Source organism: Condylostylus longicornis, unplaced genomic scaffold, assembly GCF_029603195.1.
Source record: "Condylostylus longicornis isolate FDR11 unplaced genomic scaffold, ASM2960319v2 ptg000004l, whole genome shotgun sequence".
NCBI lineage: Eukaryota > Metazoa > Arthropoda > Insecta > Diptera > Dolichopodidae > Condylostylus > Condylostylus longicornis.
In genome coordinates this window covers 11,124,196-11,151,202 of record NW_026577973.1, presented here as the reverse complement: position 1 = coordinate 11,151,202, position 27,007 = coordinate 11,124,196, and the positions used below count along the sequence as shown (strand labels likewise).

The following is a 27,007-nucleotide window of genomic DNA, read 5'->3' as shown; positions in this document are numbered from 1 at the left end:
GTAAGTCAGTTCAAATAAATATTTATACTTTTTAATGGTATGACATTCACCGTTTACCTTTTCGCTTTTATATAGATTTGGAAAAGCCTATTGTTTCTGAAATATAGTGTATTATAAAATTATAATTTTACGAATTTCGAGAGCTGATAACCTGATAGAGGGTTGAAGTGGAAAAAAATTCACCTTTAATGAAGTAAATTATTTGTTAGTGCTACCTTTTTTGCTTTGTAAAGTTTAAAAATTTTTACGGACTTAGACTGTACTTAAATGAAAATTTAAACTTACAGGGTGAAACTAATGAGCACTTTTTATTCACATTTTTTTTTATAAAAGTGATGAAAAGGGAAAACATTTTTATTTTCTCTACAATAAGAATCCTTGATATTTCAAGAGTGCACAAAATATAAAATAAAAAATAATGTTCATTTCAGGCCTTCAATAACTCATTTTAAAAATGTTCAGGTTCAACCTCTTATAAGCTTTGGAAGGGAAACAATAAGCAAAGCAACACGAACTGGTAAAAATTTGATCAAATATTATTAAAATATCTGTATTTCGAAAAACTAAATTTTGTCGCCAAATTCTGAAAGAAAATTTTTCCATAAATGATGGTGTATAATATTGTACTCATTACTGAATCACCCTGTATATAATATAATTTATTTTAATATAAGAACTAAAATATGTTTTAAACCTATTATATAAAAAAATAATATTATAAATTATTTAAACTAATTTTTATATTGAATAAAAATTATGATTTTTTTTTGTGTAAAACAAAAAAACTCACATTTAAATTTTACTTTTTTTATATTTTATAATTATAAAATTTATTATTTTCTAATCAAAATTACAAAAAAAATAAGACAAAGGAAAAAAAATTATTTTTCTTTTAATTTTTATTGTAAATTAAATAGTGTTAATTTTAAATAATTATATTAGTGTTTAGTTTAATAATTAATAGCTGCTAAATTTTATAATTTTATGCCTTTTTTATATAAATTCGTTCTCTCATTATACTTGCAGAAATATCATCTTGTTGGGTCACAACGCGAGGTGAGTTCTTTTTTTCTTTTTTCTTTTTTTTCTTCTCTTTGGCAAATTATATTATTATGAAAGTAAAAATGAAATTTTTAATTAAAAAACAAAAAAAATTCTAATTAAAATGTTAAAAAAATTGTTTTTTTTTTTTTTAATAATATTTGTTCATTAATTATTAAAAAAAAGAATTTATTTTATTATATACAAAAAAAAAAGAGAAAAGAAAGAAAAAGAATTAATAATTTTTATTTTTAGTTTTAATAAGTAATTCGATTAAATTAAAATAATTGATTTTTCTAATTTTGGTTTTTCGATTCTTTTTTTTCAAATTTTTAATTTAAATTTTTTTATAGACATTTTTTATAAGATTTTCATATTTTTGAAATAATTTTTTCCTAATTATTTCCTATATAATATTTTTAATAAAGTTTTTTTTTATCATGCCACGTATTTTTATATTAATTTTCTATAAATTGTTGATTTTTTCATAATCTTTTTTCTTAATTAAGAATCCGCATTTAATTATAGTAATTTTTTTCCCATTTTGTTACATTTTTGAATTTGATATTGAAATAAAATTTAATAAAAAAAAAGTGAAAAAAAATATTTTTTTTTTTATAAATTATTATTATTATTTTTTTTTAATTTGGATAATAACAATTTTTGTTTTACTCAATTAATTGACAAACTTTAATTTTATTTTATTTTGAATTGAAATAATAAGTTTTATTAAAAAAAAAAAACTTAAAATTGCTTTGGTAGATGCCTTCTTTTAATTTATTTTTTATTCATACACATACACTATAACACACAAAAAAAAAGACATCGATTCTCACTTAAATGTCAAACGTAATTATATTTATATATATTTAAAATATAAATTTTAATAATATGTTTGATGTTTACACATAAACACACACACTAAAAATAAAATTATATGTTATAAAAAAAAAAATAAAAATTGTGAATTAAGCACACTTTCATTCACATTCATATACACCAAATAAATTCGAATCCCTCCTCCGTTCGTCCAAAAACAAATTAATTGTCAAACAATACGAATTGAAAGAAAGGAATTATAAAAATTTAATACACTCTATGTGATCACATAATACACAATTACACAATTTCAAATAATTGGGAATTCACTAACTATAAACACCATTTCAATAATATTGCAGGAATAAAAAACAAATTTTAATTTTGTGCTTCGTTTTTTGAAAAAGAAAAAGAATATGAAAATTATGATTTATTTAAATATTTTATTGAAATTACGTGAGAAATTTTGATCTCTAATATTTCGATATTGTTTAGAATTCAATTATTTCATAAATTGTGTTATATAAAGTTATATAAATTCATTTTATTCAATTTCCTAATAATTATTAGTGACTACTTCAATAAAAGATGAATATTAATAATAATAATTCCTTTAATTCATATATAAAATACATTTTATTGAAAATTAGAACCGATATATATATATATATATATATAGTAAAAATATTTTAATATAATTTTTAAATATATCATAATTTTCAGTTTAATTAAATTATTAATAACTTTGGTCTCGTTATACAAAATTTTGTCATTATAATATCATTTATAATATATAATATATTTATATAAAATTTTTTTTTAAGCACATAACTTACATAATATTCTTGTCTGTATATGTTTTTGATAAATAAAATACATGAGAATTTTTCTTAAAATATTATAAAATATAAATATAGGAAATGCTTTTGTTTCGCAAAAATTAAATATAAAAAATTTATGAGCATTTAACTCACATATTGATTTTGATTATACTCTCTTAATAATAACGTTTTATGAGTATATATATTAATATATCTCATTATCGCACTATACTCAATAATTTCTATATTATATATATATATAGTATATGTATCTTTTTTTATATAATTAATATCTTCTGTTTCATTTCAGAGTTGAAATATACAAGTGAATTTAATATGATATTGTTGTGTTTACAATATAATAAGAGTTTAAGTGTTCGCAAAAAAATGTGCAAATCGCTTCATTTTTTTTGTAGATTAGATGGCATAGGTAGTTAAATATATAATTTATATTTTTTTATTTTATTTTATTTTAATTAAAATCGGCTTAATCTTCTGCATAAATATTTTTTGGTTTTTTTTTTTAAAAAAACAAAATATATATACGTATAATTATATTTTAATACAAAATATATATATAGTTTCTAAGCTTAGTTATTTATTTTTTGTTTTGTTTTTTCAAATTTATACTTAAATCAGTTTCAGAACTTATACATATAATCGAGGCTACGAATACATTTACATACCGAGTAGTAACGAAGTAGGGGAAGAAATGTGATGTCAAATACTTATAGATTCTGTTGATTCAATGCCATTAGATTATGAATGTTAATGAATATAATATACATATATATGAAATGTTAAAAAAGAAGGATTTAAAAAAAAAATTAAAAAGATGATAAATTGATGAGTCAAATTAAAATTTGTTAAATAAAATAATAAAAAACAAACTAAACATACAAAAAAACAAAAAGATAAAGGCATATTGAAACAAAGTTGTATAGTATCCTGTAACAAAATACAAGTATACACATATATTATTTAAACAATTAAATATGTATATATGTATGCAAAAACATGTACATATATATTCTAAAAAAAAATGCATTAACACATTAACAAATAAAAGGTATAGATATGATTAAAATTAAATAAAGTATTTAAATATTGAAAATTTCAATTTGTCAATTTTCATTTGACATTTTGTAATATTACATAATTGTTTTGTTGTGTGGTATAAGCGTGCACAATACAAAAAAAAAAATAAGAAAAAAAAATGCTTCTTCTGCTACTTGTGGCCAATTTGTTGATTAAAAGAAAACAAAACAGTTTGTGAGAGTGGTAACACTTCTAATTTTAATATTTTAAAGTATATTTTTGCAAATAATCAATTTATGAAAATTTTAAAACAAGAAATGCTTCCTCATTGCTTTTTAATGTGTTTGCTTTCAAGAAAATGTATAAAAAAATTAAGAAATTATTACTGTAGAAAATTGAATTCTTTCAACATTTTTCCAATTATATATTTTTTTTTTATATGTGAGTTAAAACAAAAGTTTGGTGTTAATATTTTTCTTTTACGCAATTTCAGTATTTCAGTAATGCAAAAGGAACAAACAAAAAAAATCCCATTAGCACATCCCTATAAGCAATTTAAAAATTTTATTTGAGTAAAAATTTAAAGTAATAATGGCTTTAATAATTTTCTTAATTTTATTGCAGTAAAAGTTTGTTATTTCCAAAAAAATGTTGAAATGCTTTAATTAAGTTTTCATTATTTTCCAAAAACATCCCTAAATCAACAAAACCCCTAAAAGTCAGATTTAAAACCAAAGAGACTTATATACAATATTAATTTTACACTATTTAAAGGGTTATTTTACACTATATAAAAATTTAAATTAAAATGCAATAAAGAACTGGAAATACACGTTTTTCCATACTTCTTCGAACTGTTTTATGACTTTCTTTAAATTATTTATTTTTCCTCAATAATATAGCGGTCAGTTTCTGCGCCTGTTACAAATATATTTATATTTATGGACAACCAAAGAAAATTGTATTTGATAGGAACAGCAAAATATATATGAGGAAATTTTCATTATTTAGATCTGTTCAAATTTGCACATTTTGTCTGACAGAAGATTTAAATTTTTGAACAAAATTTTTTTTTACTTTAATGTTATGTTAAACTTCATCTTGGAAATTCTCTATTATTCTTTATAATTTACCTAAAGTTATGTAGGTTTCTCAGATTCATAAATTCAGGAATTTTGTAAAAGATTTTTCAAATTCTATTTTACAAAGTGTGAGAGCGATCTATTTATTGTTTAAAAATTTTACATTTTTTTTGTGTGAGTTATTTAAATTTTATAAGGGTATTTTTAATAAATGACCTTAATGTAGATCTGGTTCGTTAAAAAAAGAGTAATCAATTCGTTTGGATATTTTTTCTTAGCAAATGAGAGTTTGATAAAAATTGAAGTTTTTTCCTCCTGTTTTCTTTAATTTCGAACTGTATATATTTTTTAAATTTTTGAAAAAAAAGTAAATGAAGAAAAAATAAATGAATAATTCTTTTGAAGAAATTATAAATTTGCAATGGTAACACTATTTTCAAAACTTCAGAATCGATATAACGATATTATATTTCGAACGAATTCTTTTTATTCCAACTTTAAAGGCATCCTGTAATGAAAACTTGTTTTTATTCGGATTACGTCCTTTTCCCTTTTTTAGAATGAATAAACGATAAAAATCTATAAAAATCTATTATAAATAAATTTTCAAAATAATATAAGAAGTTTATAAGTATAGGTGAAAATGATACCTACTGCACACTTTTGCTTTTTACATATTTTTAATCAAAAGTCAAAACTTTACTAATAAAGAAAACCTACTTTATTAATAGGTTGATTGAAAAAAGTGAAAGATAGCATGGACCATAGGGTGCCTTGTTAACTCGTATTTTATTAATATTTTTAATTTTATTTGCAGATTTTTCTATGAAAAAAATCTACAAATTAAAATAAAAGAGTAGAAAAAAATAAAATTGAAAAAAAGATGGAAATTCTCTGGGAGTTCCGAGTGGAATTCATGTGGAAAGTGTTGGTGTTTTTAGAAAAATCAGTTTGTAATCTTCTTACATTTCTATTCATACAATGTCGATTCTCTCTTTTTAAATACAAATCACATACCTTTTAGCTTTACACTCTTATATTACCCAAAATATAAACTTAAAAAAACCAAATTCATATAAAAACACATTTTTTGTTATATCTATTTTTTTGTTATTATTATTTTTTTTTATTAATTTAGAGTAATTTATTTGAAAAAAAAAATGAAATTTTTGAAGAAACATCTGCCAATGCTATTCATTTTTTAAATAGTTTGCTTTTAAACTATAAAATTAATTAATTATTTTTTTTTTTAAATTGTTTGAAAATAGTTAATTTTTGCATTAAAAAATATTTTTATTGAAAAAAAAATTTTCTTTTTAAAATTTATTTTCAAATTTAATTTTTTGTATGTCCTTTACTTTTGTTTTTGTTTTCTGTGAGTTCCTGTTCTTTATTTTTATTTTTGATAAACACTCAAATTGTTATGTTTTTCCTGCAAAATTTTTAAAAATTTTTAATAAAATTTTATAAAAATTAATTTTAAATTCGCTTTAATTTGATTATATAATTACTGCAATTATATTACGTTCTCTCTCTCTTTATATAAAAAATCTCTCTCTCTCTCTCTCTCTATTTATATAAAAAAAAGTTTTGTATTTTATTAGAATTTTTTGGAAAGGAAATAAAAAGTTTGAAATTTGTTTTTCTTTTTCCTTTTATAATATTGATAATATATTTTTAAATGAAATTGGAAATTAAATTAAAATATTTAGGAATTTAATTAATAATAAATAAAATTTTTTTTAAATATTTTTTGTTTAATAAATTTTTTTGCCAATATTATTTTTGGTTCTCGATATAAAAACAAAAATACCATACTTTATTCTTAATGTTATTTGTGTGCATTTTATATAATACTTATACTATATACTATATCAAAAAAAAAATGAAAAGAAACAAATAATTAAATTCTAACACATAAAATTTCTCCTATTCTTTTTTATTTACATAACCACAATTTGTTTTTTTTTTTTTCAAAATTATTATTATAATAACAAAATTAAATATATATATTATATTTATATTTGAAATTTTAAATGAAACACATATTTTTTTTATATAATTTTAAATATATTTTAATTTTAAAAAACAAAAAAAGGAGTTTAAGATAAAAAATTTTTCATAATTTCAAATTATATATTGTGATTTTTATATAAATATAAATCGTATTTTCTTAATATATACTCTTGTTATATACATTATTATATACTTATTATTAAATATATAAAATATTAAATGAATTTCTTATGTAATGATGTCTTCTATATCCTATTATATTATTGATCTTTCAATATATTATATATATATATCAAAAACTTTGTATTCCTTAAAAATCCTATTGTAAAATATTTAAATTCTATATTAATTTTTTAATTATATTTTTGTTATTTTATTTTTTCTTAATTTAATTTTTTTTATTATCTTATTGTTTTAAAATACACTCATTTTATATAATTATTTATTTAATTTTTTAATTTTCATGTTAATTTTGAATATGATTTTATATTTTAAAAAATAATCATAATAATTTATTTATTAATTATACTTAAAAAAAAAAATAGAAAAAAAAATTATTTAAAAAAATTAATTTATAAATTAAAATACACATAACATTATTTAAAATCGTTTTATCAGCCGGCCTGCCTTTTGTAAACGAGACATTGTGGTAACATCGCCTTCAAGAAGATAGAAGGAGGCGTTTATCCACCAAATACCTAAAATATAATTAATGCAAAAATGAAAATAAAAATTATTAATAAAAATATATGTAATTTTATTTATATATATATAAAAATGCGCAAATTACATATAATAAATATTATATATATAAAAGATACAATGGGAAACGAAAAAAAAAAACAAATGTTTCAACACAAATTTTTAAGAATACCTACATGTATAAATTAATAATACAAAAAATTAACAAAACCAAAAGAAAAACGAAAACAACAGTATTATATAACAAACTATATAAAAAAATTCGTAACTACTACACTGCTAATCAACCAAGTATATAAAGAAAATAACTATGACTAATATTTTACTATAATATTTTTAAGTTTGAATAAACCACTACTATGCATATATTATTACTGTCGTCTATATGTACAAAAACAAAAGCCAATACGAGAAATTTATATATATATATATATATATTTTGGACACTTATATACTTTGAACTTAATATCTCATATATAAATACTTCTATATTGAATTAATATATAATGATGATAATTGTTTTCATTAAAAAAAATAAAAACGCCATAATTATTGCATATAAAAGAAACTGTTAATTTATAACTAACAGAAAATATTAAAAATGTTAACAGCTTCATTTTTGGTAAGTAAATTAAATGCCAGTGTAGTTATTTTTTTTTTTTTTGTCTTTTCACAAACAAAATTTTTATTAATATACATATACATTTCTATATATATATAGTGTATTAATGTATACATAAACATATAAAAAATAGAATTAATAATTTAATATAACAATTATTTGACAAAGAAAAAAAAATAAAAAGGAAAAATTTTAAAAACAAATTCATTTTAATTTTAAATATTAAATTAAAAAAAAAAAAAAACAAAATAAAAAATTATTTGTTATTTATTGAAAATTTTTGTGTTGTAAATTTTCTATATAGTTTTCAATATTTAATTTTATTATTTTTAAATATTTTTTTTTATTTATTATTTTGTTTTTATATATTTCAAATTGATACTTTATTCTTGTACTTCTTTACTGTACTTTTATACTATTTATGTATTTTTATGTACAAATTGTTTGTGAATTATTCTAATTTTGTTTTATTTTCATTTAATTCTGTGTACAGTCGGAACCGTATCTAAGGAACTCGTATAAAAGCAAAACTCCTTTATTATAGTAAAATAAACCATTTTTACTTTTTGTCCTCAATTTACTCACTGATGAGTATGTCGACCACAAACAAAAACTTTTTATAAACATAAATGACTGTGTCACATTTACCTCTTTGTTTCTCTTCTTACTCAGATCCTTTTATAAAAAAAAATTGTCATAATTTAAAGAAAAAGATTTTCATAAGCATACGAGTAAACATCTTTTTAATTACATCTAAAACTCAATTCTGGCATTACAATTTCCATAAATTATATTTTTCCTTTTATACGGTTCCAAAAATAAAGTAATCTACTGGGAAAGTAATTTGTATATCACTTTTATTTTTTGTCATTTCACGTATAGAAGTAAATAAAGTTGGATCAAACCAATGGTTTGTATTGTAGCACTTATTCCTGCAGCAAGTGAAAATACTGCTTTTAAATACAGTCTATATATACCTACCACACTATGAAAATTATTTTCATTCATATACGAAACTATTTCTAGGATTGCATATATTTAGGATGAACGATTTATGCCAGTCTTTGAAATAAAGCAAAAATTAATATAAAGAGGGGTTATTTTGTCATGTCGATTTTAAGGGTTAATTACGTGAATTAAGAAAAATAATTATATTTTTTAATGTCACGGAATTTACCGTTAGCTTTTTCATAGAAATTTTTGGCGATACCCTGAGAGGGGGTGGAGATGGAAAAAAATTTTCTTCTAACGAAATAAACTATTTGTTAATGCCTAAAAGCTGCTAAAATTTCAGGCTCCCACAACCTTCAAACGATAAATTTGAACGACTATTTTGTTTTTTTAAAGTTTATCTATAGTATGTCGCGATAGGAGAATGGCGATTCTCATATCGCGACATACTATATGAGAATCGCCATTCTCCTATCGCGACATACTATACGCGACGTTTTGGGGGCGATAGCTTCTAGAGAGGGCGAGATAGGTAAAAATTTTGTTCTGCGGAAATAAGATTCTAGTAAAGATCTATGTACATATCAAATTTCAGCTTTGTATATGTGTAGAAGTTTTGTAAACATATCCACGGACGGACGGACAGGGTGAAACTAATAATCACTTTTTTTCAAAAATTTTTTGGAAAAGTGCTAAAAACTCGGTTAGAAAAAAATTTGAGCTTATAACTGGCCTCGTTTTTTTTGGAAAGAACCGAATAAAAACAAACGAAAAATCGTACAATTTTCGATGTGTTCAAAAGCGGATCCGACTGTATACTATATGCATACATATATAATTAATCTTAAATACATGTTTTACGAGTACGTACATTTTAATTAAGATTTTATTTTGTTTTAACATTTTATTTATTTCTTCATTCGTTTCTTCATTTTTTTTTCTTATATAAATAATATTTATAGGATTTCTATTTTAGAGCATTATTATCTCTATGTACATATACAATGTATTAAGAAAATAAAAATGTATTAAAAATATTTGGGTGTGTATTAAATATAAAACATATAATATAAATATCCAAAATCTTTTAACTCTATATAGATATATGTATGTAAAAGAAATTTCACAGAAAATATTATTTTTTATTATACTCTTACATAATTACACATCTACATTTAAAAAGTATTACAATATCGTAAATTGTAAAGTATGCTTTGTACTTTTAATTTTATTATTTTTATGAAATTTATTAGTTTATTAATTTCAATAATCAATTTTATGCTTTAATTTAATTGTATAATTAATTAATTTTTATTGTAACAAGAATTTGCTAGTTTAATTTATATAATATAAGTATATGTATGTATAAAAGTAGTTTTTTTATTATAATTTACAAAAAATTTACAAGTTTAAAATAAGATTAAATTTGTCTTAAAATAGTGCTTGTAGAACCACCATTCCAGTGCATGTTTAAAAATACCGTTATATTTGACATAGTCATAGGCAGCAGTAAAAATTTTTTTTTTGCTTTTAAGAATCCCTACTTCCTACACTGATTGTGATAAACATCTATTATGGTTAAGAATATTTTTTGTTACTAACGACGTAGCTTTTGATATTATGTCAATAACTAAATTAAATTTACTCATTTTGTTGATATATGGATATTTTTTTAATACAAATGCTAAAAATCATCGGGAGACAAAGAATGGTGGATGCGAATTGTCGCCAAACTTATCGATATTAAGAATTTTAATTCAAGCAAAAATGCACCTGAGAGGCTATAACTTTCTAAAATTTGTCAAAGTGACTAACAATTAAGTTTGTCCTATCGTGCTATTGTGTTTACATTACATTAAAAAAGACACGGATGTTCTGTTAAGTTTAATAGAGTACTACCGTTCATTTCAGTATTTCTGTCCTAATCCTCGTCGGGAAGTCCCAATATTACATGCACTTCCTTATTTAATCATTTATTTCGGGCACACCCAAATCCCTATGAATTTCACTATGTTGTGTACATATCCGGGGAGCATATTTGTTTATATGAATATTTTTAAATTTTATTAAATGTAATCAACCATTTTTGTGTTTAAAACTTCATACTTTTATATACGATTTTATATACGATTTTAAAATTTAATCTTTAATTCTGGAATTACTTTAATGTCTACTTTATAAATTCTAAAATTCTGTTTTTTTTTTCATATTAAGCACGTTAAATTCTGTTTTTTTTAATATTAAGCACGTACACAAATTAATTGTACATAAATTTATTTTTGAATACATGTTATTCGCTATCTTCAATAACTATGCCTTCTATATTCATTACGCTAAGTATAAATTTTAAAATTTTTTTATTATCTACTCCATTTTATATGGTATATACTTATGTATATTTTGCCTGCAGTTTATAAATGTTTATAACTTTCATTTTCATATTTCATGTATGTACATATGCATATACGTTATAATAAAATAATTATTAAAATTAAAATATGTTAAATAAGTGAAATTGAATGCAATTTATATAATATGTTTTTTGTAAATTTTTGATTCTTACATAGATCTTATAACAGAAAACAATGTATCTAAGAAGTTTTGAATCAATTGTAATGTAATGTTGTTTATTTTATTTTTTTTTTCTGTTTTTTTTTTTAGTTCATTGTGATGTCTTTTAAAATTCTATTACAATAAATACATAGATAGAACTTTAAATCTTTATTTTATATATAATTAATAGAGAAAAATAATATATATAAACTATATATATATACATTATTAAGTATATGAAATATTTATATATAGAAAAAAAGCGCACAGAGAAATTCTATAAGTAAAATATTAGATTTTTTGTAAATTGTCGCAATAAAAATGAATAAAAATGAAATTTAAAAGAAAGAAAACAAAAACTGAAAATGAAATTTTAAGAAGTTTATTTAAAAAATTTCTTAAATAAAGATATACACACTTAATATGTATGTACGATATACTTACATATAGAGAGAAAATATAATTTACAAGAAAGCTAATAAGTCTTAAAGCAAATATTTTAATAAAATAAAAAAATATAGTTGTTGCTGTCATTTTTGATGTTGTAAGTATCTCTGATTTTATTATCATTTTAATTAATTATTATAACTCTCATTTTTATCTTAATTAATTGTTTTTTTTTTTTGTTTTTCTTTATTGTTTGTGTTTGTGTAGTTGAGTATTTTGAAATTTGCTTTCACGTGTATTGTTTATACTATATACATATACTAATATCAATTAAATATATTAAAATAAAAAGGAAAATGTATGTATGTATGCTTATATATATATACAACATGAAAATATATAAAAAAATATATATATATTTTTTAATTTAATTAACATATTTAAAGTGTCTTTAAATATTTTCTAAAAATGTTTTTATTTATTGATTTTTTTAATTTGATCAAAGGAATCAATTGATTTTTTAAAATGAAATTATTAAAAAAATAAAAATTAAAAATTATTTTGTATTATTTTGTATAAAATATTAAAAATTAATTTATCATGTTTCTTTTCTCCTAAATTTTTGAAATTTAAGTTAAATATTTAAAATATTTTTTTTTGTTTAAAAAACACACAATTAATTTTAAATGAAAATTTATTTGTTTAATAAAAATATTAAGTTTTTACTTTATACATTTATTATAAATATTTATAATAATTTATTTCATTGTATAATTTATTTATGATATAAAAAAAATTGTTTAAAAATGTTAATTTTCATTTTGTTTGTGTTTTTTTTTTGTTCTATAATTATAAGAATTGGGAATGCAATTAAATTAATAAAAATAACTAAATTTATTTATTTTTTAATTTTTTGTGTTTCAATTTCATAAATGTTATGTATTTTAGTATTAAGTTCATTTTATATATATTATTCAAAATAAAAAAAAAATATTAAAAATTGTATTTTATTATAAATATTTAAATTTTTTTTTTGTTTATTGTTAATATTATAATTAATATAAAAGTAAATTTATTAATAATAATTAATAAAATTTAAATTTTATTTTTTTGTTAAAAATTCAGAATAATTTATAAAAGAATTAAGAACATGACAAAAGTTATTATCACAAAAAATTGTTTTTTTGTTTTAACGAAAGAATTATGAATTGGCAGCACTGTTTTTTTTGTATATGCAAATTTCTTGTAAAAATTTACACAATTCTTTTTTATTATTATTAAAAAATTTTGAATTATAATTCAAAAATTATTAATAAAAGATTGAAATTTAATAATTATAGAACTTGAATCTTTCGATTATTATAGAAGTATTAGACAGTGGCAAGAAGAAAATCCTTGCAACTGTGTTTGCAATCTGTTATCATAATAATAATATTATTGATCTTGTGGAGGGTATTTTTTGAAATTGGCCTCGAATGCATTAGTCAGAAGTTGTATGCTTAACAAATATGCATTTATTATTTGATTTGAGATTTTTTTTAAGAATTAATCAATTTAGAGAAAATTATATTTCTTTTGTACCTATAATATTTTAGCAATATATACGTTCTATTATGTTGTTCAATATATGTTTGCCATTTTGAACATATTCAAGGCCTTTGAATTTTGGATATTTTCAAATATATACAAATTTTTCACATGACTGAGAGAAAATATTTAAATGTTCGAACTCTATAAATTTGATAAATATACAATTATTTGCGCAATTATTTTAATAAAATTTTAATTAATTAAATCAAAAAGAAGCAAAACAAATCAAAATCACGCATAGCTATAAATTTTTTAAACACACTCTTAAAATAAAATTTTACACGAATTTTATAAAATTATAATTAAATTTCATAGCAACTGTACATTCCTTTTTTTTTGAAATGTAAATAAAACAAAGTTATTCTGAATTTTTAATATTTTAAATAAAATAAATTAAATAAAGAAAAAAAAATTTTAAATCATATTAGAAATTATTTTTATTAGAGCAATGTACAAAAAATTTTTTTTTTGCAAATAAAAAAAATTTTAATTAATCAAAAAAAAAAATTAAATAAAAAATTAAAAACTTATATATAAAACAATTAAAATTTAAATGTTTGCATATATAAAAATAATTATTATACATATATATATATATAAAAAATTTAAATATAGCGACAACATGTTTAATATGCTATCAAAATATTTTTTTAATATTCTAAAAAAAAAAATATTTGTATTATTCTTGTTTTATTTTTTTTCTCTTTTTTATCTTCTTTTTCTATTTTATTATTTTGTAAAAAAAAACAACAACAAAAAAAAACAAATCGAAAAAAAATGCAAAAATTAAAAATAAAAAAAAAAATTTAGATGGGGGAGAGGTCCCCGCAACGGTTCTTTAACGGGTCATCATCCTACGGTTATAGATTATCGCACGGGTTACATACGGTCCCATCTTCGTTCGCCATCGGGGAGAGTAAGATGACCGAATTTAAAATGGCCGATTTATCGTTATCATTATGTCCACAACAAGCAGCTGCAATACCATTTATTGCACCAAATCGTAATCAACAATATCAACAACACCAAAATCAACAACAACAACAGCAATTACAACAACATCAACAATCTGGTAATAATAGTAATCATGGTGGTGCTAGATTTCTGTCATATTTTGGAAATGAAGATAAAGAAAGAAAGAAATCTGAAACATCTTTCTTTAATTTAGGTTTTAGACGTAAATCGACAATATTTTTTGCAGCAACCGATTAAATCTAAAATTATTAATAATTATATTTAATATTTATATATTATTATATTACATTTGTATTTATATATATTATATTATATATTTTATTAAATTATACATACATTATATTTATTATAAAACAAGAAAAATATATAAAGAAAAGTTTTATTATATTATAAAAAAAATATGTTAATAAATTATTTAATATTATATTAATAAGTTATATTTAGTATATAATGTATAAATATTAAATTTAAATACAAATAATAAATAAAACATTACAACTAATAATTATAATTAAATTCAAAGGTAAAAAAAATTAAATTAATTATGGAAAATGTATTTTATGTGTAGAATTGAATTTATTTTAAATATAGAAATATTTTGTAATTGTTTTATTTTAGTTTTATATGGTAAGCGACAATGATTGATAGTGAATAAAAATATTAATTAGTATTACATGCATATATTTATATATGTAGGTATATAATTTTATATTCAGTTTATAACATACGAGTTATTTATAAATTGCTAAATTTGTTTTTATACAATAGATTTTCTAGAAGGATTTTAATTTATTTGAAAAAATCATGTAGCTAATTTGGAATTTAATATAAAAATTGTAATTTTCAAAATTAATTCTTAATTTTATAGATATGTTATTTTGAAATTTTAATGTCAAATGCCATTTTAAATTTATTTGAAAACATTTAAACTTGTTTAATAGGATCTCTTTTAATAATTAGAAAATTAATATTTACACTGAATAAACATACAAAACATTTTTTATTGCAATTCGAATTTAAAAGAATGAACAATTTATTGTAATCATTAATTATCTTTCGGTAAATAAAAATATAAACTTCTGAAATTATGCTATTTTTTCTATATTATTAAAATTTAATTTTAACGGTTGTGGGTCGCATACACGTCGTTCTATAAGAATCATTTTATTTTCTCAATTTTCTAATGTTTTAAAATTATAAATTTAAATATATTTTTTGTATATGCAAATTAATTGAAATTGAAATTGCTAAAATTTTTTTAATTAAGGCAGACAATATACAATCAGATAATATTCACATTTCTTTAAAGTTTTCAATAGAGATAATGTACAATTATATAATTTACGTAAGTACCTATAGGTGGTTATGATAGCTCTTTATTATTTTTCTGTGTTCAATGTTATTTTATTAATAATGTAATTTGTTCTTAATAGCTTTATGTTGAAAAGTTAAGGAACTTCTTGTAATATCCGTACATTTTCATTATTACTATTAACACAAAAGAACTGACTGAATATAAGAATGCGACAAATGAATATAAAATATTAAATTCTACATGAAAAACATAAAAAAATGAACTACATGAAAAAATTTAGACTAGGCTAATTTTCAAAGGTTTTAAGAGAAACGAGAACATTGTAACAAATTTAAAACGAATTTCTATAAATTTTAGATTCTTTTTCGCGATTTATTCATAAAATAAATATTCATAATAAATTTCAATAAACTTTTAATTAAAATTTAAAACCAATATAGTCATAAATTTGGAAATCCGAAAGTTAACTATTCAATGCATTTACCGAATTAGTGATAAAAAATTTTGATTTTTGGCCATGCAGTTTTTAAGAAAACTATAAGTTTTTTAAAAAAATATTTTCGAAATATTTTTTTTTCTGTTGTTAATAATTTTTATATTGTTTTATATTTATTTTAGATTGATATATATGGAAAGTGAATTGTATATTTGAGAAAAAAATTTATTCGGATCACCTATTATTAATATATATTTTAATTATATAATATTATATGTACATGTAGCTGAAATTTACGAACTAGAAAGAAAAATCAAATAATAATTTTGTTAGAAAAATTTTAAATGAAAATATCAAGAAATGTAAAATTTACCTTTGAAATATGTTTTGTTAAATTATTTCAGAATTCTACACATTTATGTATGTATTTTATTTAATTTATTTTATAATTCCAATAAATATAATATTAAATTTATTTTAAAATTGTAAAGTATTAAATTTTGTATTGAATATTTGTTAAAATAATAATTTATTTTTTAGTTTTTAACAAACAAATAAATTTTATTTTGTTAGTTAAGAATTTTTAATAATCAAATTTAATAAAATAATATAGAAAAGAATTCATATTTAAATATAAAAAAATTTCGTAATAAATTAATCAATTTCTTATTACTTGTAAGTCTAATTAAAGCAATTCATATTATTGTAGATTTTAAAAGAAGAACAAATATTTTAGTCTACTTTAAGAGATTTTTATTTTTATAATTAGAACAAAAAACAATTAATATATTTTTATTAAAAATATTATATTTCTAAGATAAAATATATTTACATTTAAGACACATATACATATACATATATTAATATATTTTTTTGTACACTAAACTAAAATTAAAACTGAAAACAGATTATTTGAATAAATTTCATTTCTATAATTAAATATCTCTAACATTAACACTTCTATATAAACTAAAATTTTTCTACAACTATATAGTTCCTAATCCATGATGATGCAAACTTAAAACTAAATATTTATTAAATTTTTTGTTTTTCATAATTTTGTTAAATTTAATATTTAAAAATACGCTTAAATATTATTTAAATAAGATAACATTAACTTTTTTTTTTATTTTTTACTCATAATTTCTAATTCTGCAAAAATTTTAACAATCAATTAAATTCCTAGAAACGTTTCAAGCTAAACAATACTATTTAATCTACGTTCTTATTTGAATATTTTCAAAATTCTTAAAGTAGACTATGATATTATTTGCTCGAAAACAGGTCTGAATGAAAGAACTTTATGAAAACTGACTTAATTAAATAAGATATAAGGTGTTATGGAATTTTATTTTTTGAATTTTCGTAATATTTTAAATTTGAAAAAATTAATCTTTTACTATTTAAATATAATGAAAGGAAAATGTTTATACGGTCAGGAGCTAGTTCATTCTTGAAAGTTTACAGGTTACATTAAATCTGCAATTTAACAGTCATCAGGTGGGGTTTCCCCCCTTTAATAAATAAATTATCAATGGTTTTCCTTATGACACGCATGCTTGAAGAATTAACAGCATCGCGTTCTCTATAATGCAATTTTTTACATTTAGATTTTATAGGGCTATAATATTCTAATTTTTTATAATATTTCATATTTTTTAATACTGTAAACATGAACTAACTGTACTTCAAAAATCAAATTTTTACAATTTAATTTTTTTTTAATTTGGATTCGTTGGATCGTCGCTTTTAATGAGCATATTTTTTTTTATTACACTTCATTTGACACTTTTTTGACAAGAATGGTATATAATTGTAATAGTGATACTACACTAATAAGCTAATTTAAAATTTAAATTTTAAAAACACCTTGTTTAGAACTGAATTATTTAAAATAAAGAGCATGTCGATTTCATACAAAATACATTAGCTCGTCCTGAAAGCAACGAAACAATGAATCCAGCTCAATATTCATAAAATTTTATAAGAGAATAAAAATGTGGAAACTTTTCAGACCTGTGTTTAAAAATTGAAAAATAATAAAAAAATTTATTCGATATTAAAATTGTAAAACAAAACAAGAAATAAAAATTTATTAACAAAATCAATATAGGAAACAGAAAAATAAAATTATCAGTATCAAAAAAATTAATTAAAAAACAACATTTAGAAAGTAAAAATTTTTAAAACTTAAAAACATTTTATTAACGTATGAAGTAAATTAATTAAAATTACTGCACATAAAATTCGACTTTCAGTAAATTAAATTAAAAAACAAAATATATTCATTAAAACTTAAAAACATTAAAAATGTAGAAAAAAAAAATATTTAAGGGAAACGAAAATAAAAAACTTTACGTGTAATGAAAATTTTAACGTGTAAAAATAAATTTATTAAAGAAAAAAAGAAAATTTTATTATTATAATTTTTTTTTATTTAAATTGTTAAGCTTAATATCAAAATTAAATAAGTTTGTTAACTCAACTTTTTTTTTATGCAATACAAGTATAAAAAAAATATGTAAATTTATAAAATTAATTTTAATAAAAATAATAATGTAAATATATAAATTAAAAAATTTATATTAATCTTAAGTTTTTAATAATAATTATTAAATTTAAAATTATGTTTAAAATTTTAACTATATTATAACTCTCTATATTAAAAATTAAAATTATTAAAGAAAAATAAAATATTAATAAATTATATTGTAAGAATATTAAAAAAAAATATTGATTAGTTTTTGATTTTATAAAATATACTTGTACATACAAATATATAAATTGATTATTATATAATTTTAATTATTTGAATAAATATATTGAGTTTTAATAGAATCCTGGAGGCTTTTAACATGACGCACTTATGTTAAAATCAGTGCATTTTAAATTTTTTCATATTGCAGCTTATAAATTTTTTCTAAACATTTCCCAGGAACGGTTATGTATCAAGAATAAATTATAAATATAGTGCCTGCAACTTTATGAACAGAGGTATCGTTTTTGATTTGAAATCGAAATTAATACATTATACTGTAAATAGTAATTTTATATTATATAAATAAAATTTTATGGGACGTTCGAAAATCGATGGAACTCCCGAAACATGGTGATAGAATATGAATTATGAGGCTTCAAAGTTGGAATTTCCAAAAATCGTTCTATGGAATTTCTGAATTGGAACTTCTATGGAATCTAATTTTTGTGAAGTGAATTTTTGTAATTGAATTCGTTGGCAAACTATTAAATTTAAAGAAATTTAAAGAAATTAACTATTAAATTTAAAGAAATTCCGTCAATTAATTCTTATAAGATATGTTAAAAATTGTGAAATCAGGCCGTAGTGAAATTAAAATTTCTGAACCCTGATATTTTCAAAAATTTTTTCATGTTTAAGCAACCCGAGTTGAAATATTAAATTTCAAAGAGTTTGTTTGATTATTTGTCTATATGTATATATGAACTAAATGTAAATTTCGCTCATATAGTAAAAATACTGGTGCTGGTACCTGAATTTCTCGAAAACCTAGAGGACTTGTTTTATTATCAAACGCAGTTAATATATGAAATTATATGAAAACAAATTTTTTTTGTAATGGTCCAAGGCGAAGGTTCAATTTTTGAGAAGTGTTAATATATATTATAACGTGCTATGCCCATATATGTATGTAAATTTTCATAAAAATCGATGAATCAAAAGGCACACAAGTAGTCATGTCTACAAGTAGTTTATTTACGCGTGTATTAAACGGACAAATGCATTTCTGTTGAAAACTTGACAAGGGAAATTTGGTGTCATTAAATAACCTCCCTTATATAATATGCAATGTGTTTGATGAAAATTAAATAACTAAATAGAAAGCAAAGACTTACAAGGCAGTCACTTTTTAGGTTCAAAAAGTATCTTTGATATAAATAAGTGTTGTAACACTTACTTCTGTTTCGAGCTCATTTTATAAATTACTATGGCACAATGATACTATGCAAAGAAATAATATTCTAAAATCATTATACAAACTGTATCTGATTTTATAATAAATTTTTAAATTCATTGCCATTTTATAATTAGTTTTGTCAATTTTGCTGTAGAAAGTCTAACTTTCCTTCAATTACGATATAATTATGCTAATATTCTAATTAGTTTTTCAATTTGCTAAAATTATAAAACTAAAAGAACATGTAAATAAATTTTTAAGAATTAATTTTCTAAATTAAGTTCAAGAGTTTAATTTGTTTCTTTTTTTTGTATTAAATTTTTGGTAAACGTATTTTGGCTAAGCATTATGAGTTTGATTTTTGAGTAAGCATTATAAATTGAAAATATATATATGTATGTATAATATACAAAAGAGAAAGCGAGCCATGAAACCAACAGCAAACTAATAAAATTCTCATAGATTCACCAATTAATAATGAAATGGGTATACTAACAACAGTTAGATATACGAGTATTTTTCAAAAATTCTCTATACTATCTTAATGTTGTTGGATCCTTTCTATTATACTTTTGCTTTCTATTCATTTAAAGTTTTGCTATGTGTGATTTAATAACCTTGAAAATTTAACGAAAGTTTCTGAAATAATATCATAATAGAAAATTAAAGAATTTTTAGTTTAGTATTTTTAATCGACGCGGTAAAGTCTTAGAGCTTTGTATTTCCTAATTCAATTTTTTCATTTAATATCAAAAAATTGCAAAGAATCACAAAAATAAATAAATTTTGAAAATGGTTACTAACAATAATGAAATTTCTTATCACCCGTTTACATTTGAATTTGAAAGAAATTTTAATGTGACAATAGGACCAGAATTTATTGGAAAAAATCTAAATTATGCAGTTTACATCAGTTTACTCTATATTGTGTCTATATTTAAACTGAAGAATGTTATGGAAAAGAAAAAAGGATATGAATTGAAAATACCATTATTGTTATGGAATTTAATTTTGTGTATATTTAGTTTAATAGCAGCTATAAGACTGAACACTGAATTAATTTATGTACTTTGGAATTATGGATATTATCATTCAGTTTGTAAGGCAACAAATGTAACAGTTGATAATGTTTCGTCATTTTGGGGTTTTATGTTTATATTATCAAAAGTACCTGAATTATTCGATACAATTTTCATTGTGTTACGTAAGCGTCCATTAATATTTTTACATTGGTTTCATCATATTACATCATTACTTTACACGTGGGGAACATATAGCGATATACCGGGAACTGGTCGCTGGTATTCTTCAATTAATATTTTTGTACATTTTATAATGTACGGATATTTTTTTATGATGGCAAGTGGAATGAAATTTTCCAAAAAGTTTGCTATTTTAATAACATCTTTACAACTGTTACAAATGATTATTGGTATGGTAATAAATTTCTCAGGACTTTATTTTCAATTGGTTTTTAATGTGGAATCGTGTCCAATATCAAATGCAAACTTGTTTTGCACATTTATTTTATATACAAGTTTTTTAATTTTATTTGCAAATTTTTTTAAAAAATCGTATATGAAAAAAGACAGTTTGAATTTAGTAAAAAGTAAAGAAACAATTCGGTCAAATGAACTAAATGGAAAGCATAATGTGGCAAATTGTGAGGAGCAATTGAATATCGAAAAGTTAAAAATTAATTAAATATTTTTTAATATTAAATTTTTGCTATTAATTTTTGCATTTGATATTTTTTTAAATATAAAATTTATAATAAACTTTTGTTTGAATTTATTTATGCATTTTTCTTATAAGTTTTAAAGGTAATTTTAATGAAATTGATCTTACTTCCGAAACTCAATTATATGTTAATGCCCTTATAGCATCGAAACTAGTTAAAGCTTTCATTGTGTTCAAATAAGTGAATTATTTCAGTTTTTTTCCTTTACAATTTGTATATATTAATTTTTTCTTTATGAAAGATTCATGAGATAATCTTCCTGTTGAGGGTTATAATTCAAAAACTCGACAATTATTTAAATTATTGGAGGCTTTTCAAAATTGCACAAAAATTTATTTGTGAAGGTGCTTCTCATCCATACATGTAAAATGTTTGTCGCTCAAAAAGTTAGAGCAAAGTTATTTTTTTCAGTTTTAGCCTTAATAAATAGCTCACAAATGATTAATGGATTGTTTTTCGCAAGAAAATAATTTTTTGAAAAATTAACGGATGAAAAGGCGGATAGAATGAAATTATTAAGCACTTTAATTTTTCTGATTTTATTAGAAAAGTACTAAAAGCGAAAAAATATTGGGAATATAATAAATATAGCTATATGATGAAAAAATATTACAAAATATTTTAAATAATAATTCTAAATTGAGAAAGTAGCTAATATTTCCACCATTAATGAAAAGGTTTGCGTCTTAAACAAAGTTTCATCTAATACAATATTATTTGAAAAACTTTAGTTCGATTAGAAGATAGATGGCACAAACTGTGCTTGAAAGGTAAAAACTTATTGAATTCAAATTATTCGCAAACCGCTTCAAATATCAAATAAAAATATGTAAATATAATGAACATATTATAATACATATGTATATGTATATTAAAAGTAATATATTAATTTTAATTTTAATATATAAAAGGACAAAATAGATTTTACACAATGTTTTCAATTTTGTAAACCATTTTTAAAAAGTATTGCAATTCTCTTTTTTGTACTCAATAATTAAAATGTACAGAATGAATTTATAACACTTCGAGGACATTTCAAGCTTACTATTGGGCACGTGACTGCTAAGTTTCATGAATTTAGCTTTATTATTTTTCCGAATATTAAAAATTAGGTTTTTGAGTTGTATGGCAGCTATCCAAACCAGTGCAGCCATTTCAGTGAAATTTTTGGAGCGAATTTAAACTGTAATTGGACACACGTACACGAATTTCATACTAATATCTTTATTAGTTTTTCAAATATTTAAAATAAACTCTTTCAGTTGTATGGCAACTACTCGAACACGTTGGCCGAATTGGTCCAATAACAATAGAGTTGTTTCTTGGCACAAAAGATGAAACTTGTGAAAGTGTAGTCTTATTTGCTTTATTCGTTTTTGAGTTATCATATGTAATCGGACGGACGGACGGACATGGCTAAATCAACGCAGAATTTGACATTGAGCAATAATATACATATATACATAAATATACAGGGTAATTCAGGAAGGTATACAACAACATATATCATTGGTTAGAGGATCGAAAATGGGTAAAACTTTTGCTCCGGGCTGGTTGGGAAATCTCAAGGGGTTCGGAGTTGCAGAGATTTAAACGAATTTTAATCAAATTTTTATTTGTCCAAGCTTTTTTTGATTATACGAGTAACTGCCATTATAAACAAGAGAGGAGCTTCAAACAAACAGTTTTTGAAATCCCTAGTAAAGGGCTTAAAATAAACATACTGCTCGATTCTGTATTTTATGTACCTGGGCAATACCAAGCATTCGAACTTGGGGAAAAATCAAATTTTTCACATGTTTTATTTTTTCAGTTTTTTCTAACCAGATAATTTTGTAAGGTATTTTTTGAAACCTTGAAGTTTTTTATATAATTTTGCGCAGCTGCATAAGCTTTAATTTAAGACTTCAAACGTTGAAAAAGTTTTTATGGTACAGAATATTTAACACAAAAACCGTTTCTATGTCAAGATTTTAAAGGCCTTATTTTTCACTATTTTTAATTTTTACTGATTTTAAGCGCTATAATTATCAACTATCACTAATTTTGGATAACGAGAGCCACTCGAAACAGTTGACATTTTTAAGAGCAGTTATTTTCGATAAAAAATCTTAAATTTAATTTTTTTATTGAAATTTAACAAATAATAACAAAATTGAAACGAAATTTTATACAAACTTTTAATTTGAAAAACAAAAATTGATTTTAAAAAATTTGAAATTTTGAAAATAAAAACCAGAATTTTCATTTTGGAAAAACAAAAAAAAATCTAGTTATCAAAAAATTATTTTTCGAAACTTTTCTTGGTAAAGAAAATTGATAGTTTTTTTATTTTGCCAATTTTTATAAGAAATGGTACCTATATGGTTTGAAAATTTTAAATGCATTTTTCTCAGATTAGACGCAATTTAAAAATTTGAAAAAATATTTTTCGGAATCTCGGCACTATTTGGCATCTGAAGTTATAAAAATTATCCAGCTGGAGTGAATTTTTAAAGACATGCCATATAAATTTCGACATTTATTTTATTAGAAAAAAAATTTTTTAATAGGAAAATTTAATTTTTTTACACAAAATGGAGTTTTTAAATTATATGATATTAAAATTATCAAACTAATAAATAATTTAATGGGATTAATAAATTTCAAACATATTTCTACAAAAACTAAAGTTGGTGTAGGTTGATGCAATTAAAGAGGTGAAATAGAAATGGATTTTATAGAAGAAAAGCATAAATCTTGGCCGAATTAGCTAAATAAAAATTTTGCTGTCCGTTTTGAGAAATTTGAAAAATTATTAGATAAGGAATTCGTATTTTTCCAAATTTTTTGATAAAGAAATAGATATTAAATTGAATTTAATTTTAGTTTTAGCAACATCTGCTTTGATTTTAATTAATTTTGTGACTCACAATATTTTTGGTTTTCGTGCTATATCTTCTGTACCATAAAGAATTTTTTAATGTTTGGGTACTTAATTAAAGCTTAAGCAGCTGGGCAAAATTCTATAAAAAAAATTTCAAGGATTCAAAAAATACCCTACGAAATTATCTGGTTAGAAAATACTGAAAAAATAAAACAAGTATGGAAATCTTGATTTTCCCTAAAGTTCGAATGCTTAATATTGTGCAGGTACATAAAATACAGAATCAAGCAATATGTCTATATGTTATTAGTCTTGGAGGAATTAGTGCTGTGAGAGGTATTTTTCCAATGGAAATTGTATATTGTAATTGAGCTGCACGCGGAAAAGTGTAGTCTTAAGTTCATTATTGTGATATACAACTGTGGTATAAAAAATTGCTAATTTGTCAGAAATGTAATTTTACTTTGAACAAGACTGAAAAGTTAAATTAAGCTCAATTATATATTATTAATTTTATGTATAGGAAATATTTTTTATGTAGGAAATATTTCCTATAGGAAAGTTTCTCTTTCCGAAACCTGCAGCATCTTATGAGTGGCCGCCATTGTTTATTCCGCTAATTATCGATCCTCATATTATTTAGAATCTTCTATATTAATTTTGTTAGCACAAATACAATGTGCGAATAAATATGTCGTAGCTGACCATGTAACAGACTATGACTTTAAGTTGCCATATTACCATATTAATTTATGCAAAATTTCAGTACTGCTTTTTCAATATTTTTTAGATATAGACAAACTACTCTTGAAATTGTATGGCAGCTTACACAAAAAGCCAAGCACTTTCAATGAATTTTATCAAACACATAGGCGTTTGTGTGAAATTTCAATATCACAACTTTTATAGTTTCTGAGATATAGCCAAATAGCTTATGAAATTGTATGACAGCTACCTGAACCAGTACCCTGATCATATGCAATTTAAATAGGCTTCTAGCATTTATTATAATAAATAATATTTGTAAAAATTTGGTGAACTTAGCTCAATTAGTTTTTGAGTTTTCGTTGGGACGAACGGGCGGACGGAAGGACAAACAAAGCTAAATCGACTCAGAATTCGACATTGATCAAAACCATACATTTGAGTCTATATCTCAGACCATTATTTCTTAGCGTTACAAACGGTAAGGCAAATTTTGTACACCCTTTGATTATGCGTTCGTACAGGTATAATTTATTAGATGTGACCGAGGAAGTGGTCTTGCTCTACAAGTTAAAAAGTTGTCTAGTTATATCTTCGAATTTTTTAAAGTTCTTGCTGTGATAAAAATCGTTAAAATTTCTTGACTCGTCATGTTAGCTGCCGTAATATTTCAATAGTTTTTTAGTAATATCTTAGAAACTATTGAAATTATAGTACTAAAATTTTGTATAAATTATTCTGGTTCGAAGGGTATTATAACCCTTCCGACCAGTGCAATTAAAATCATAGTCTGTCCCATTACCATATTTCATTCGACGTTCGTATGCGTATCACAGATTTGATATAATAAACTAATTTTTTTCTCGTTTTATGTTTGTACTTTGATTTGTGTTTTATAACTCATGACAACTTTCAATTACTGTAAATAAAAAAGTGAGGTACAGAAAAATTTCCTTTGATTTAAATTACAATTCTCTTTATTTTTTGATTTTCATTTTAGTATTTTCATTATACAACACTTTCATCAAAAAAAAAATCCTAAATTTCTATATAATTTACGTAACATTTTTTTTTAAATAAACAAAAATAAATAAATAAATAAATATTTTTTCTACATACATTTATACTTTTAGATATTATATACAGGTAAATAATAAAAACAAAAAATACATTTTTGTGTACAAATTTCAATACAATTGCGCTTCAATAAACTTTTAAGGATTTTATGTTTTTTTTCCTATTTTTCATTTTTGTTTTTCAAATGAAAAATTAATTCCTTATTTATTTTGTTTCTTTTTTGTGTATTTTAGTATTTAATAATTTTTATTTTATTCTTAATCTTCTAAATTAAAAAAATATAAAAGGATAGTTCGTTTTTTTTGTTCGTTTTTATGGCAGATGTCGCTTAAATT

At 21.1% G+C, this 27,007-nt stretch overlaps 2 protein-coding genes across 8 annotated transcripts in view; both read left to right on the top strand.

Moving 5' to 3' along the window:
• LOC129609308 (putative thiamine transporter SLC35F3) overlaps positions 1-7,917 on the top strand; it is a 53,693-nt gene extending 45,776 nt beyond the window's left edge. For 2 of the 6 annotated variants that reach the window (XM_055521264.1, XM_055521282.1), the window contains 2 exons: positions 1,027-1,056; positions 3,321-4,750. In XM_055521264.1, the coding sequence (XP_055377239.1) occupies positions 1,027-1,056; positions 3,321-3,341 (51 nt within the window). In that variant the 3' untranslated portion in view covers positions 3,342-4,750. Of the gene's footprint in view, positions 1-1,026; positions 1,057-2,991; positions 3,102-3,320; positions 4,751-7,435 lie in introns of those variants that run through there. The other 4 variants (XM_055521289.1, XM_055521302.1, XM_055521298.1 and 1 more) reach the window with 3 other exon arrangements.
• Positions 7,918-7,978: 61 nt separating this feature from the next.
• Positions 7,979-15,071, top strand: LOC129609358 (uncharacterized). 2 transcript variants are annotated; one of them, XM_055521304.1, is made up of 2 exons: positions 7,979-8,141; positions 14,433-15,071. In XM_055521304.1, exons 1-2 carry the CDS (start codon positions 8,121-8,123, stop codon positions 14,832-14,834), a joined length of 423 nt encoding a protein of 140 aa, XP_055377279.1. In that variant the 5' UTR covers positions 7,979-8,120; the 3' UTR covers positions 14,835-15,071. The 2 variants fall into 2 exon arrangements, with proteins under 2 accessions (XP_055377279.1, XP_055377281.1); XM_055521306.1 differs by lacking the exon at positions 7,979-8,141 and adding an exon at positions 11,915-12,189 and having other exon boundaries at positions 14,433-15,070.
• The last annotated feature ends 11,936 nt before the right edge of the window (positions 15,072-27,007 follow it).

Excerpts from the sequence above, each read along its gene's own strand:
- LOC129609358 (XM_055521304.1), top strand. The coding sequence starts at position 8,121 with ATGTTAACAGCTTCATTTTTG. Across the intron at positions 8,142-14,432 it reads TGTTAACAGCTTCATTTTTG|ATGGGGGAGAGGTCCCCGCA; the intron begins GTAAGTAAATTA and ends AAAAAAATTTAG.